Source organism: Rhinopithecus roxellana, chromosome 21 (assembly GCF_007565055.1).
Source record: "Rhinopithecus roxellana isolate Shanxi Qingling chromosome 21, ASM756505v1, whole genome shotgun sequence".
Classification (NCBI taxonomy): domain Eukaryota; kingdom Metazoa; phylum Chordata; class Mammalia; order Primates; family Cercopithecidae; genus Rhinopithecus; species Rhinopithecus roxellana.
This window is the reverse complement of record NC_044569.1, coordinates 42,166,897-42,181,187: the sequence shown is the minus strand read 5'-3', so window position 1 is coordinate 42,181,187 and position 14,291 is coordinate 42,166,897. Positions and strand designations below refer to the sequence as shown.

General features: G+C 49.4%; 2 protein-coding genes across 5 annotated transcripts in view; one reads left to right on the top strand and one right to left on the bottom strand.

Annotated features, from left to right (window-relative positions):
• The window catches only part of LPIN2 (lipin 2), a 95,038-nt gene extending 86,149 nt beyond the window's left edge, over positions 1–8,889 (top strand). For all 4 annotated transcript variants that reach the window (XM_030925775.1, XM_010353190.2, XM_010353192.2 and 1 more), the window contains exons 14-20: positions 586–730; positions 1,416–1,564; positions 2,105–2,191; positions 3,721–3,873; positions 4,255–4,369; positions 5,013–5,116; positions 5,461–8,889. In XM_030925775.1, coding sequence (XP_030781635.1) covers positions 586–730; positions 1,416–1,564; positions 2,105–2,191; positions 3,721–3,873; positions 4,255–4,369; positions 5,013–5,116; positions 5,461–5,605 — 898 coding nt within the window. In that variant the 3' untranslated portion in view covers positions 5,606–8,889. The remainder of the gene's footprint in view (positions 1–585; positions 731–1,415; positions 1,565–2,104; positions 2,192–3,720; positions 3,874–4,254; positions 4,370–5,012; positions 5,117–5,460) is intronic.
• A 2,842-nt stretch (positions 8,890–11,731) lies between these two features.
• Positions 11,732–14,291, bottom strand: part of EMILIN2 (elastin microfibril interfacer 2) — a 61,000-nt gene continuing 58,440 nt past the window's right edge. Inside the window, exon 8 of the mRNA XM_030925773.1 lies at positions 11,732–12,761. Within this exon, the coding sequence (XP_030781633.1) occupies positions 12,424–12,761 (338 nt within the window). The 3' untranslated portion in view covers positions 11,732–12,423. The remainder of the gene's footprint in view (positions 12,762–14,291) is intronic.

The window sequence follows — 14,291 nt, the reverse complement described above, 5'->3', positions numbered from 1 at the left end:
GCCCAGGCTGATCTCAAACTCCTGGGCTCAAGCAGTCCTCCTGCCTCAGCCTCCCAAGTAGTTAGGACCACAGGCAAGTGTCACTACCCCTGGCTAATTTTTAAATGTTTCGTAGAGACTAGGTCTCCCTATGTTGCCCAGGATGGTCTCAAACTCCTGGCTGAAGCTGTCCTCCTAACTCGGCCTCTCAAAATGTTGGGATTATAGGTGTGAGGTACCGCGCACCCAGCCCCAAGTTTTGTTAAATCATTGTAAACGGTTATGTTTTTAATTTGTACCTTGTGAAACATACATACCCTTTTCAACAAGAGTCAGTAGACCTTCTGGCATTCACTGGGCATAGCAGAAAACAGCAGGTCGCAGTCAGAAAGGAAGTACTTGCCAGTTATGAAAGTGGCCTCATCAGTTAACAATATGAATATTTCAGGCATGAAGAGCTGTGGATATGGGAGAATGGCAGAAGGGATAACTCTACCCGTTCCTAGAAAGGATTTAGGATATCTTTATTTTCTTGATCCTAAATGAAAAGCTCTCATCAATAAAATGCCCTGCTGCCTCTTCCGTAACTGGGCTAATGTTGAACAGGCCGGCCGAGAATGACTCCTCGAGTGATGAGGGGTCACAGGAGCTCGAAGAATCCATCACAGTGGACCCCATCCCCACAGAGCCCCCAAGCCACAGCAGCACAACTTCATATAAGAAGTCTCTCCGCCTCTCCTCAGACCAGATCGTGAGTCTTGCGTGATGCGTGTTGTCCAGTAGGACTTATTTTAGTCATGGTTTAATTTGATGCACATCCTCTTCTATCCACCTGTCCCCAGCTGCATACATGCCACACGGCATGGTCGTGTCAATGCCTATCTGTAGTGGAACCACGACCCCCACCCCCAAGAGCTATCAGGCCCACCTGGGGGACCTGTGGCTTGGGTCCTGCCACCCACCCCAGACCTCCTTCCTCCTCCATCTCTGAGAGTCAGTTGTACACAGCTAACCCAGCGCTGAGCCAGGTACTGTCTCTTAGGAGCCACAGCAATAGAGAAATGACATTTTAGACACAATTTCTCCTCTCTTACTTCCCACCCTGACTTTGACCCATTTTCAGTGTGAAAAGGTCTTGCTGGGACCAGAGCAGGCTGTGCTAAAGCAGTAATTCTCAGTTATGGAAGAAGAGTAGTAGACCTTTTGCTTTGTAGGGGTTCAGAGAAGTCCTTGGAACCCCAAAATACTGTGCAGGCAGTGGCTCCCTCAGTGTTGTTAGCTGTGCTTGGCACAGGGTGGGCTGTGTCTAACACCACAGAAACCATCCTGCCTCTTGCTGGGATTCCGAGACACCAGTTGTTGTTCTGTAAATTTTTAAATCGTTTCAAACTGTATGTTTTCAGCTGATTTTTTTTTTTCTTACGCTTTTTAAAAAGGCAAAACTGAAGCTCCATGATGGCCCAAATGATGTTGTGTTTAGTATTACAACCCAGTATCAAGGTACCTGTCGCTGTGCAGGGACCATTTACCTGTGGAACTGGAATGACAAGATCATCATTTCTGACATTGATGGGACAATAACCAAGTAAGCTCAATCCTTCGGATGGGTGGCCAGGGGCAGCCCTGTGCCCAGGGAGGGGCAGGCAGTGCGCGGTGGGGGCTCCTCACCTGGGCTCGACGCCCTCAGCCAAGGCATTTGATAAGCCATATGCCCTGAGGCATCCCCAGTATAGTCCACATGGGCTCATTTTTTTGCATGGAGGAGATGGTGAGGGTGCATAACAAATGTCAAAAATCACTTTGGGAAATATTTAGTTATTTGGTTTCAATTCTGGTACGAAAACAAAGAAGCCCCTTGACATTAGGGTAGAGGAAAAGAGAATGTGTGGTGGTCAGGTACCTCCGCCCACACACATCTGGTTCTCATGAGACTCCGCTTTCAGAAGCACCTTGGTGGGTGCACTTGCATGGGATGGTCTTGCAGTTGCTTGAAGCTGTGATTAAATCCCCTTTCAAGAGTGTCCCGCCACCAATTAGTTATTGGCAGCTGATAGTCAACCAAATAGGAAAACACTGTATGTGTTTGATTCCTGATACCTTTTTCCTATTTCTACCATCGTCTTAGGTCGGATGCTTTGGGACAGATTCTCCCACAGCTGGGCAAAGACTGGACTCACCAGGGTATAGCAAAGCTCTACCATTCCATCAATGAGTAGGTACCCTCCCCACATGTTAACTCGCTCTGGTGAGCTGGAAGCTTGCTTTAAGAACAATAGAACAATGGTGTAAGTCTTCAGTCCACATAAGTCATGTGTTTATGCTGAAGCATTCCTGCTCTTCCTCACTCCTTTCCTGTTGATGGTGTGGGAGCTGTACCTGGCATTGACATCGAACCATGTGTCTTACCTGTGTCATCTAATTCTCATGGTGCTGTGTTTCAGGCACTGCCTACATCTATAGCTAGAACAATAGTTATTTTTTTAAGCTAGAATTTAACAAGATAGCTGATTTTCATTTTTGGTTTATTTTCTGGGTATTTTAAAATTGTATTTCTTTTTTTTGAGATGGAGTTTTGCCCTTGTCACCCAGGCTGAAATGCAACGGTGTGACCTTGGCTCACTGCAATCTCTGCCTCCTGGGTTCAAGTGATTCTCCTGCCTCAGTCTCCTGAGTAGCTAGGATTACAGGCACGTAATTTTGTATTAGTGCAGACGGGGTTTCATCATGTTCGTCAGGCTGGTCTCGAACTCCCAACCTCAGGTGATACCCCTGCTTCGGCCTCCCAAAGTGCTGGGATTACAGGCATGAGCTACCGCACCCAGCCTTAAAATTGTGTTTCTTCGAGTAGATAGTGCATGCATGCATGGGGGAATAGTTCTCGCATGGGCTGCTCTCTCTTGTGGCACCCTTTGCGGAGAAGATAGCAGTGCCATGGCCTTTGTGGGTTCCTAATACATATATTACATTGATCTGAAGAATCTCAGTGTCTTCATTAGTTGAGAATGCCCTAATAGGAAAATTACGAGTATGTCAGTTACCTGGGTATAATTTTGCTTCTTGTCTGATGGAGTGGTTTGCATCTTGCACATTGCCTTTATAAATAAGATCCCCTGTATTTTTTCTTTACAGTGTGTAATTTAAAGATAGTCCAAGGTTTTTTCTGTCCTCTAATCTGGCTTTCATGGACTAGATACTGAACATTTTATATCAGTACTTAGACATTTAACATAATCCTTAGTTGCCTGTACATCCATTTTTTTCCCACGTTTTCCATAGAAAGGTGAAACCTCGATAATCCTAAGCAGTTTCCTACTAAATTTGAGAATTTGGTTTTCACAGTGAACAAGAGGAACTTTATTTGGATCTTTTAAAAGAAAAGTGTGGGCCAGGCATGGTGGCTCACACCTGTATTCCCAGCACTTTGGGAGGCTGAGGTGGGCAGATCACCTGAGGTCAGGAGCTCAAGACGAACTTAGCCAACATGGTGAAACCCTGTGTCTACTAATAAATATGAAAATGAGCCGGGCATGGTGTCACACGCCTGTAATCCCAGATACTTGGGAGGCTGAGGCAGGAGAATAGCTTGAATCCGGGAGGCGGAGCTTGCAGTGAGCCGAGCTGGCACCACAGCACTCCGACCTGGGTAACAGTGAGACGAAAAAGAAAAGTGTCAGGGTTTTTGTTTTTTTTTTTTCCCTCTTAACCAGAACATGTGGGCTAACAGGGTGTATTTTCTTTCAGGAACGGCTACAAGTTTCTGTACTGCTCAGCCCGTGCCATTGGCATGGCCGACATGACCCGTGGCTACCTGCACTGGGTCAATGACAAGGGCACGATCTTGCCCCGGGGCCCCCTGATGCTATCCCCCAGCAGTCTGTTCTCCGCCTTCCACAGGTACCTTTCCGGCAGGCAACTTGCTGCCCCACATGCTGGGCCCACGGTGGGGGGATGTGTGGGAACAGACGTCAGATGTTGGAGCTGCCAGGCTTCTCCCAGTTCTTTGGTTCCTGCTGGTGTCCTACCACATAACTGCTTACCTGCCATGTGGCGGGCCTGGTGAAGAAAGGTTCTAGGAACTGTTAAGTTTTCTCCTTCCCTAAACTTCCACTCAAATTTTCATAGTTATTAGACTGGCAAATAAGGAGAAGGAAAGATTCCAGTTACAAAGGATTGAAGAAACTGGGTGGTTGTGAGCACTAAAATTTTTTTAGGACCACTCACTGGGGAAAAATGACCATTTTAAGATTGGTGATTGTATTTGTATTTTTTTCTTAGAGAAGTGATAGAAAAGAAACCAGAGAAGTTCAAAATTGAGTGTCTAAATGATATTAAGAACCTGTTTGCCCCGTCCAAGCAGCCCTTCTATGCTGCCTTTGGAAACCGTCCAAATGTGAGTATCGCCTGGGCTCTGAGTTCTGACATGGGTGAAATTCAGAGGTATGTCTTTTGTGGGGCGTAGCCACCTCCCAGTTCTCAAAGCAGTTTCGTAAGCAAAATGTCATGTCTGTTCTGCTCGCTCGGTTTTCACTTGACCTGTTCCAAATATCTGTAGCAACTGGGGAGGTCCTATAGGTGCAGATCTGCCCCAGAATTTATACGGAGGATGCTTTTCCATTATTTCTGTGGCTGCCATTCCCTATCCTCAGGCAGCTCCAGCTCCTCTTCTAAGCAGTTCTAAGCTGCATCCTTGGATCACCCCAGAGCCAGGGTCAGTGCTGGCCCTTTGCTAGCACTTCCCAACCTCCCTACCTTCCGCAGGGCCATCAGGCCTCAGGTGAGCAGATGTGGCTTCCCTGGCCTCTTCTGCACCAGGGCCCCTGGCCTCCCTTTGGTGGCTGCCCAAGTTATCTGACTCTCCAAGTACCACTCTGTAGTTTGTTTGTCTAAAGCTCAGTTTCGGTGGCAGTGGCACTGTGCCGCCTCCATATGTTTTCTGTCGAGTCTGTGTGTGCAGCGCTGCTGGCTCACAAGGATCCTGAGAAGCACCTCCTGACTTCTCCCTGGAATCACCCACTTGCTATTTTCTTCTGTAGGATGTCTATGCCTACACACAAGTTGGAGTTCCAGACTGTAGAATATTCACCGTGAACCCCAAGGGTGAATTAATACAAGAAAGAACCAAAGGAAACAAGTCATCGTAAGTACATTCTCAGCTCTCAGCCTAGCGCCCTGCAGCCAGGGGTACAACTGGGGACAGACAGACCGACCCTGTCCCTTTCCCCCCGATCGATCCTTGAGATCAGGCCCCGATCAAAGGATTGCTACATCTCTGTGGGTATCTCTTTCACGGTATCTGTTTGAGGGGTCCCTGGTTCTCCTAGACTTGTAAGAGGGCGTTTGAGCCCTGGGATGGGACTGGGGCCTGCCTCTGAACCTGCCTGTCTGAGCAATCTGAGTGACAGCTTCTCACAGTCCCCCGTCTTGTGCCTTTGACCGATCTTGAAGTGATAGCCTGTGCCTCTTCCCCAACCCTTCTCTTAGGTATCACAGGCTGAGTGAGCTCGTGGAGCATGTGTTCCCCCTTCTCAGTAAGGAGCAGAATTCCGCTTTTCCCTGCCCGGAGTTCAGCTCCTTCTGCTACTGGCGAGACCCGATCCCTGAAGTGGACCTGGATGACCTGTCCTGAGGCGGCACCTCAGTGGGTGGGCAGGGCTCGGTCCCCCTCCCCACAGCAAGGGAAGGCGGCTGGCTCTTCTGCTGACCTCGGATACCAGCCTTCCCCAGCGGAGACAGGCGCTCCTGGAGCTGGTCCCACCATCCTCCTTTGCCTTCCCAGGCTGGCTGCTGAGGCTCGGCAGGTCTGCAGCTCAGCTCCTGGAAGGAGAAGGGAGGCACTGGGCTGGGGCTGGAGGCCTGGGATCCCTCCTTCGTGGGTTGCACACGTTTGCTGCTGTGAGCTAGGGCCTACTTCCATTGCGTCATTTTAAAGGAAGAAAAAGGCAGCTAAAAAAGAGTGGACCAAACCACTGCACACAGTGCAGTGTTACAGTTTCCACTGGGCAGTTGAGGTAGCTTCTGTAACTGGGGCTGTCAGGGTCCCTGAACTGCTGCAGGCCCAGTCAGTGATGCTGGCTGAAGCTGCCTGTGCACGTTTCTTCTCTGGGCGCCTCATTTCTGGAGCTACACTGAAGAGGTCAGCTGCTCCAGTGGGCCAAGTTGGGCAGCACCCCCACCCCCCATAGGGCCCATGCACCAGAGCCACTGAGCCCAGTCCCATAAACCTGTTCCTCTTTGCGGAAAGATCCCCACAGAGCATCCTCCTTTCATCTGTGATGACTCCATGAGCCCTTTATTTCGTAGACCTCACCAGAAGAACAGGTCTCACACGTATATATTTGATGTCTGTAATGAAAGTGGGAAGGTGGGTCTTAAGGAAAACCAAACTCCCCTCCACCCCCCACCCCCCACACACAACTCTGCTTTTAGGAGACCTCAGAAATGCAGATGGGCAGTTGAGTGGGTCCTGGGAAGAGCGCTGGATCCCTCTGCTTGCTGCCTGGTGTGGGCCTTTGGAAAAACGTCTTGCTTTGGGACAGGACTTCTAAAATGCCATGATTCAGATTTGTCAGGGAAGCACAGTGAAGCCTGCTTAAAGGCCCTGGCTAGCAGTGTGTGACTTTGGCTTTGGAATCCCACCCTGTAATCGGGCCCATGAAAACCGTGGCAAAGAGGGATCTTGGAGCTCCTATGGAGCAGACTGACCCCGAGCAGTGTCCCCAGCCCAGCCCTGAGAGACCTCGTGGGGACACGGGTGCCTATGTATTTTCACTAAAATATACATGGTAGCTCCATTTACTGATGTGGTTGTAATGAGCTCACATCCTGTCTGAAGGGATGGCACCAGGGAAAGGTGTGCCATAAGCTGCTCCAGAGCTTTTGGTATGCTGTGTTGACAGAGCTGCACTGTGAACATCGAGAGAACTGGCAGGAGCCCAGAACCAACCCCAGGTCTTGGTCTCCATGGGCGAGAACACAGGACGTGGTGGTTCCTGAGCAGAGAGGGATCTACAGATCCAGGCTTGGTGCTCGGGGTGGTCTCACGGCCGGCTCTTCATACCCCTGCCGTTCTAGTGGAACCTCTACATGTTTTAGTTTGCTTCACCTAAAATAATGTTGATCTAGAGATAGAGAAAATAAGGGTGGATATTTTTCCAGATTGGAGAGTTGAAAGTCCCTGACTGATTTCAGCCATTTTTCCTAGTGCTGTTGGATGCAGAGACAGTGTTGAAATCCCCTAAACACAGTTCTCAGTGGCAAAACCTAGGAAGGCTCATGTTCCCAGAGAAGGGACCACATGAGCCTTCTCCCATGCAAAGCTTCCCCCAGTTCAAATAGTTCACAAGGACTATTTGTTTAATGAGTTTATGTACAGTAGGTTAGGGATCCTGGGTTCTTAAATGAAGTTCTACCCAGTTTGTGAATTAAAATTCTGGTACAGCAGCCGTGCAGCCACCTTATTTCATAGATGCCATCTGTGTGTCCTCTTGACTGCCTTCTAGAGGAAGAATGAGCTTTATGTGCTTAACGGAGCTTGTAATAGGACTTCTTCGCATATGTATGGTACTGAAAACTCAATGTACACCTTTAATCCTTTTTAGGTTGTCCTTTCAAGAGTTTTTGACTAGTTTCTATTTCTCGACAGCTCTTCTCTTTGGACATATGGGCCTTCTTAAAGGGTTCAGTCTAGGACCCGGCTCTCCTGGCCCTGTGTTGAGGGTAGCTGGTCCCTCTGTCCCTGTGTCTGCTAGCACTAGACTGTGTTGCTACAGATTGATCCAGTGGGTACATAGGCTAATTAATGTGAGTCTTTTTCCTTGTTTAAAGGAGTCCCTCTTGCTGAAAGTACATGATTACTATTGCTGTAGTGTTAGGAAAGTATTAAGTTTGTGCTGAAAATCCATTGCCATTTGGTACAAATGCCATTTGTTCTTTCTGTGAAAGAGATGCCCTCGAGTGTGTGTGTACACAAACCCTTAGGATGGTGAGTTGAAGCATCACCCTCGCGCTATCTTCAGTGACGGGTGACAGCTCAGGGAGATGGCAGGCAGATTGGGCTCTTAAGTCATTATTCTCTCAGTTACTCCATTGGTGAAATGGCCCTTTCCCTCTTTGCAGTTCAGTCTAAGTCTCGTATCTGCTTTGCTGTCTGTGTGCTGAAGCTCGTCCTGTGTGAGTGGCTGTCTGCCTCTTGTCCGGCTGTGAGGTGCTCATGTAGACCTGGAGCATGCAGGCTGCCTCCACGTTTGGGTACTGTGTTGCGTTTTGCTCTGTCTAAAAACATCTGCATAGTTTTCAGCTGGAAAAAGAAAAAACTTAAAAATGGGATGTCCTAAAATGAAAGCTGCTCAAAGTCACAGAACAAGCGAGGGACAAAGGAGATAGGATGACTGGGAAGTGCTGGCCCTGAGTAGCCCTGCGACGGGGGCCTGCACACAGCCCTTCCACAGTTGGCACTGTGGGTGCAGGTCATCCCTTTAAAGAACAAACAGAAGTCGGCTCTTTCACTTTTTGCAAATTGGCAAAAACGGACTTCCAGGGAGTTTCATCTTTTTATCATCCTGTGATGTTTTCCTGTGTTTTTGAGCTTCCGGGGGTCAATAAAATTGGTTAAAAATGGAGTCTTTCCCTGAAGTAAGTGCTCTTTCCAGGTGAAAACTCCTCTTTTGGTTTTGTTTGAAAGTAAGAAAGGGAGGGGAAACTTCGCTCTTTTAATAATTATGTTCAGCCTATGATGAAGTATTTGATTATTAGACAGCAACGTCACTAATAAGTTTTAAGTTGTCCAAAGTTAATTGTAAACATCAGTACAGTACTCTTAGTTACAGTAAAGCAATTGTCGCAAGATGAATGGCTCATTTTGGTGCAGTGTTTGATGTTCAAAACAAAATGTTAGAACAATAAACGAACATACACTGAATGCATTCGGCTCTTTTCTTCAGGGGACATTGAAACCATCTTTTTAGATTCTTGCCAGAAATTGGTAATTTCCATAAATTAGTATCTTGATCTTTGCTGACACTTGAATTTGTCTACAGGAGGAGCTCCTTTTTGTTGCTTATTCTTAAAACCTGGCTCCAGAAGTACAGCTACACCCCCAGGAACTAACCTCTTGCTTTGTACCTTCTGCCAGGAAATGACCCATCCTATGTGACTTCTGCTGTGGTCTCGCGGCTGTCCAGGAGGCTGTGTTTACCTCCTATCCCTAAGCCCTTGAATTCCCTGGGAGTCCTGTCCAGGGCCCCTGGACACCCCACCTTTCCTTAAACCGTTCCTCAGGGTGGATACGATTTAGCAATCAATCCTGATGTTTCCATCACAGAGTCAGAGGGAACTTTGATCAAAACCATGTCTCATCTATTATTTAAATACTGACCTTTGTCCTCTCAGATTGCTGGGCCCTTACCAGATGCAGCATGTGCTGAGCCCTGCATCCCAAAGGTCCTCGAGAGGAACGTGTGTTCAGGATGGAAACGTTTTGCATTTCATGCCTCCTTGCCATGACGTGATGGCAACCATGGGTCTTTAGGAACACAAAAGAAGAGTTCAGGGAAATTGGTTACAAAGGAAATGGTCTTTACCGAGAGCAGCTTCGAGGGCTTCAGGGGAGCAGTGGACTCGCATCCCTGAGCTCTGAGGATGTGCCTGCGTGTGGCTTCTTTCTGTTGTGCCCTGCACCCATTGGAGTTGGCGTGTCCTTCCCTTTTCCTTCCCGTTTATAGGATGGCATAAGGAAAATACACATTTATGTTTGGAAAGGGGCTGTGGTGTGGATATGTGCAAAGCTGGGTTTCCAAGCTACAAGCATGAACTTCAGTGACTCCAATCACAAATACTCCCTGTCAAGCTGCAAATACATAAATTGTGAGAAAATTAGTCATCTGGGAAAGCTAGATTAACATGCCAACCAGGAAGTAATTTCAAATGCAGTTTAAGGTTTGCATTTATTGACGATACCATGTTGTTTTTAATCATGTAAATGAGGCCATTTTTTAGTGTCACCTGGAGGTGAGGAGGGAAGGTCACAGTCCTTCTCTACTGAAGAAGTGTCCTGACCTTTTCTCAGCAACAACTTGATACCAGAAGTTGTGAACTTGGCTGGGCGTGGTGGCTCACACCTGTAATCCCAGCACTTTGGGAGGCCGAGGTGGACAGATTGCCTGAGCTCAGGAGTTCGCAACCAGCCTGGGGCAACATGGTGAAACCCTGTCTCTGCTAAAATACAAAAAATTAACCAAGCGTGGCAGCATGCACCTGTAGTCCCAACTACTCGGGAGGCTGAGGTAGGAGAATTGCTTGAACCCAGGAGGCAGAGGTTGCAGTGAGCTGAGATCATGCCACTGCACTCCAGCCTGGGCAACAGAGTGAGACTCCGTCTCAAAAGAAAAAAAAAAAAAGTGAACTTGTTCCTGAGTATGTCTCAGGGTTTGCCTCTGACTCATAGGCATGCTACTTCAGGGGTGATGACTTGAAGGGCTGCTCTGAACCCCACAGCCTTAAGCTCAGCCGACCTTGTTCTGCTTCCTGTACAAAAAGACAGCCTTTCCCTTTCTAAAGATGTCTCCTAAGTGGGCCAGGATCCAGCTGTCATCCTGCTTTGTCTCAAAGTACAGGCAGGCTCCAGCCATAATGAGGCGTATTCTGTTTTGCCTGTTTTGAATTCACAGAGCTGAGATTCACCTTTGTTGGTGAGTAGAGACGCACTGAGAGGACTGGGTTTTACCCGATGTTCCAGACGCATTTGCGGGGTAGGGAAAGCAACAGGTAGTCATCACCCACCTTCTGTCTGGGCCCTGCCCCTGCAGCTCTTGAGCACGTCCCCTTGGGCGCCGACTGCGGTCTTTTCAAAAGCAGCGTGAGGGGAGAGGTCTATGGCGCGTGCCGGCTGGGTTTTCCTGAAAACACTGCTACACTGGGGCTTTTTCCATGAGTCATTCCTAGGACAGCCAAGGATACTCTGACAGCTCCCTTTAGCCAGTTCCCCAGCTGTGGTAACGGGGTGAGATGCCATTCTGCCTCCTGCTCCTGGACAAAGAGATCCAAATTTTAAATAGTAAAATGGCACATCTTTAGTTCTCGCTCATATCTTACCTTGCTGTGGCTGGGGGAAATAAATAGGAACTCAGAAGCATTTTTTACAGCATAAGATCTTCTGGACCAAGGAAACTGCAGCTCTTGTTTCTACTGTCCAAACCTTTCCCCAGTGGGACTTGATTAACCAGTAGGTTTTACCAACCTGATCCACAGAGACTACCTTGAACTGAGGGTGCCGAGAGGTCTCCGTGGCCACTGGTGACAGATGAATACTCCCAGGCCTCCCCTCAGTGGAGGTGTCTCGCTGTGTGACGATGCTCAGCTGTCAGCGTGTGGCCAGCGTTAGGTTAAGCCTCCTGCTGCTTAGAAACCCAAGCGCTGGGCGAGCTGTGTCTGCTGGAGAGTGGTGCAGTGAAGCAGCAGGGATTCCGTTAGCCTGGGCAGCTGCTGTGGGGTCTGAGTGCAGCGTCCCCAGAGGAGCCGCTCCAGCTGCAGATCACATGGGGCCTTGACCTCCGTGCACATCTGGTCCGTCTTCACAAGCCAGAAACGAAACCCAAGTGTACAGCTTGGATGCGAAGGGGTAACAGTTTTGTAGCTGAGATTAACGTTATTGAGATTAACGTTATTCAAGATTACTTTCTGTAGCCCTTTTTGAAACAACACATTTCTACAGTTTGCTTTTTAGCAACAACTCCTGATCCGTAAGGCACCACGCTTCACAAAAGTAACCGGAAATGGCTTTACATCTTTATTGACACTCCCTGTCTTTGCACTTAAATTGTACATGTCATTTAAGGAGCCCGACAAGCTTTGGGAACATTCTCTAACGTATCCCCATTTGCAGCTGGGCCAAGGCCCGGGTGAGCAGGTAAGTCCCAGGCAGCAATGGTGAACCAAGCGTGGAACAGCCCAAACTAAAGTCAGGGTCTCTGTGCAGCGGCACGGGCCACTTCGGCACTTCAGTGTTTAAACTTCTGCGTGCAGTGTAAAGACAGACAGCTGGCCACAGTGCTGCCCTGCAGTAAAGATCAGCCACAGTGACCAGCTGTCCCCTGCCTCCCTCCTCCCAGCCCACAGTCAGACGGAGCCTCTGTGGCAAGCTCAGACCCAGTCCAGGGCCCTCAGAGTGTAGATACAGGTGGAGGCCTTTCCAAGTCTTCCAGTTGTCCAGTTAGAGTGACAGAAAAGTCAGTGGCCACATTCACCATGTGCCTCACTCTTTGCAGCCTGGCTGGATGCAGTAAGGCATGGTGGCCTCAACAGCGAGGGAAGGCCTTTATGTTAGGGACAGGTGGTGGGACATACGCGGAAAACTCTACCCCCGTGCTTCCCCATTACATACAAAACCGAATATATTAAAGCTTTAGAGTTTTTACAACTATCTTTCCCCTGACCTCTTCCCCAGCCACCTTAGAGGTGGGAAAGGAAAGGATATAAGAAAACCCCACTAAATGTGGAGTACATTTCATCAAAGTCTGTGTGAGCCAGCTTGCCCCCAGTCACGACCACGTTGACTGCATCTCCCGCCTTCAAGTGCATGATGAGGTGGAATGCCCCCGGGCCCCCGCAGGTGTGCAAAGCCCCTGGGGGGCGGTGGTATTCCAGGAACTCTCTCCTGTACCCAGCGGTATGCAGCTGGGCCACGCTGGCATTGGAGACCGAGAGCACTGCTTCCACATAGGCGTCTCTCTCGGGGGTGAGGGTGGCTGTGATCAGGTAGCGCCCATCGTAAGGAGCCGTGAAGATGCCTGCAGAGAGACAGGCAAACCCTGTGCTCACCTGCTGTTGTCACAGCCCTTGCCATGGCAGTAAGTGGCCCCCTAGTGATTAACCTGGGCCTGAGAGACCAGCCATCTCCCCATGGCAGCTGGCTGCCCACCTCAGCTTCTTTTTATGCTCATCCCCTACAGCTTACCAGTGACGCAGAGGCCACCTTAGCCCATACCACTTTTTGCCACGGACCTAAGAATGCCTCTTGGAGCATTTCTCCCTTATTTAGCACCTAACGGCTAAAGTCAGCCTCAAAGCTTGGCTGCTGGGCAGAATACCCATGAGGCAGGGCCAATAAAAATGAAGCTTGCCATCAACCCAGGGAGAGGCAGACACAGCACCATGTAACCCCAGGGGCCGTGCCAGGCTCTTCCTGTAAGAGGCCCATTCTCCCCGCGCTGAGCAAGGCCAGAAGTGAGCACTGATAGTTAGCCCGTGACCCACACATTCTGGGCCTGGGGTGGGAAAGGAAGTGGTGGCCGAAGGTGAGGAAGGTGGAAAGATCTGTACATGTCACTATTTGCTAAGCAGAAGCAGCTGTAGGTGACCCCACAGCTAGGAGAGTCAGTGCCAACACCAAATGCTGGCAGGAACGGCCATCACTCATGGGCTCCGCAGTGGATGCCAGACCTTGCCACTGACCACAAGCCAAGAGTGGACATAAAACGGCCCAGGAGCTAAAAAGAGTGGTACTGTGCATTCGTGGTGGCTCACACCTGTAATCCCAGCACTTTGGGAGGCCAAGGTGGGCAGATCACCTGAGGTCAGGAGTTTGAGACCAGCCTGGCCAATATGGGTAACCCCGTCTCTACTAAAAATACAAAAAAATTTTAGACGGGCATGGTGGTGTGCACCTGTAGTCCCAACTACTCGGGAGGCTGAGGCATGAGAATCCCTTGAATCCACGTGGCGGAGGTTGCGGTGAGCCGAGATGGCACCACTGCACTCCAGCCTGGGCGACAAAGCAAGACTGCCTCAAACAAATTTTAAAAAGTGGTTCCCAGGGGCCCAGGCCTTCAATCTGCTCTGAAAAACAGAAAAGGCCTGGCTACCCAGTCCCCTTCCCAACTTTGAACAGCAAGTAACTGAGGACTTTCCAGAGGCTTCCTAAGGCACCTGGCCCTAAGGCCAGCGCCAGCCCTGGCGTTTTAGGTGTGGCCTTCACCTTTGTTCAGAGTCGCCTGTGGTGAAGCCTCACTCAGTTCACCCAGAATTTCCTTTCTGCACGTGCTCCATGCAAGACAAGAGGGAGCTCTGGGAATGAGACTGTAGGTCACGGTCCCTGTCTGCAAGCACCGCCTGACCTGTCCAAGCAGATGAGCCATCCGTATGGCCAAGGCAGTGCAGAGTGACCTGGGGAGGGTGACCTTGTTACAGTCAGGCAGATGGAAGCAGGGCAGGAGAGCCCCTACCCCAACTAGGAACGTCAGGCAACCATCAGCTGATGGTCCTGCAGTTGTGAACTGTCTCTAAATTCATGATAGGTCGCAGCCGGCACCACAGAAAGG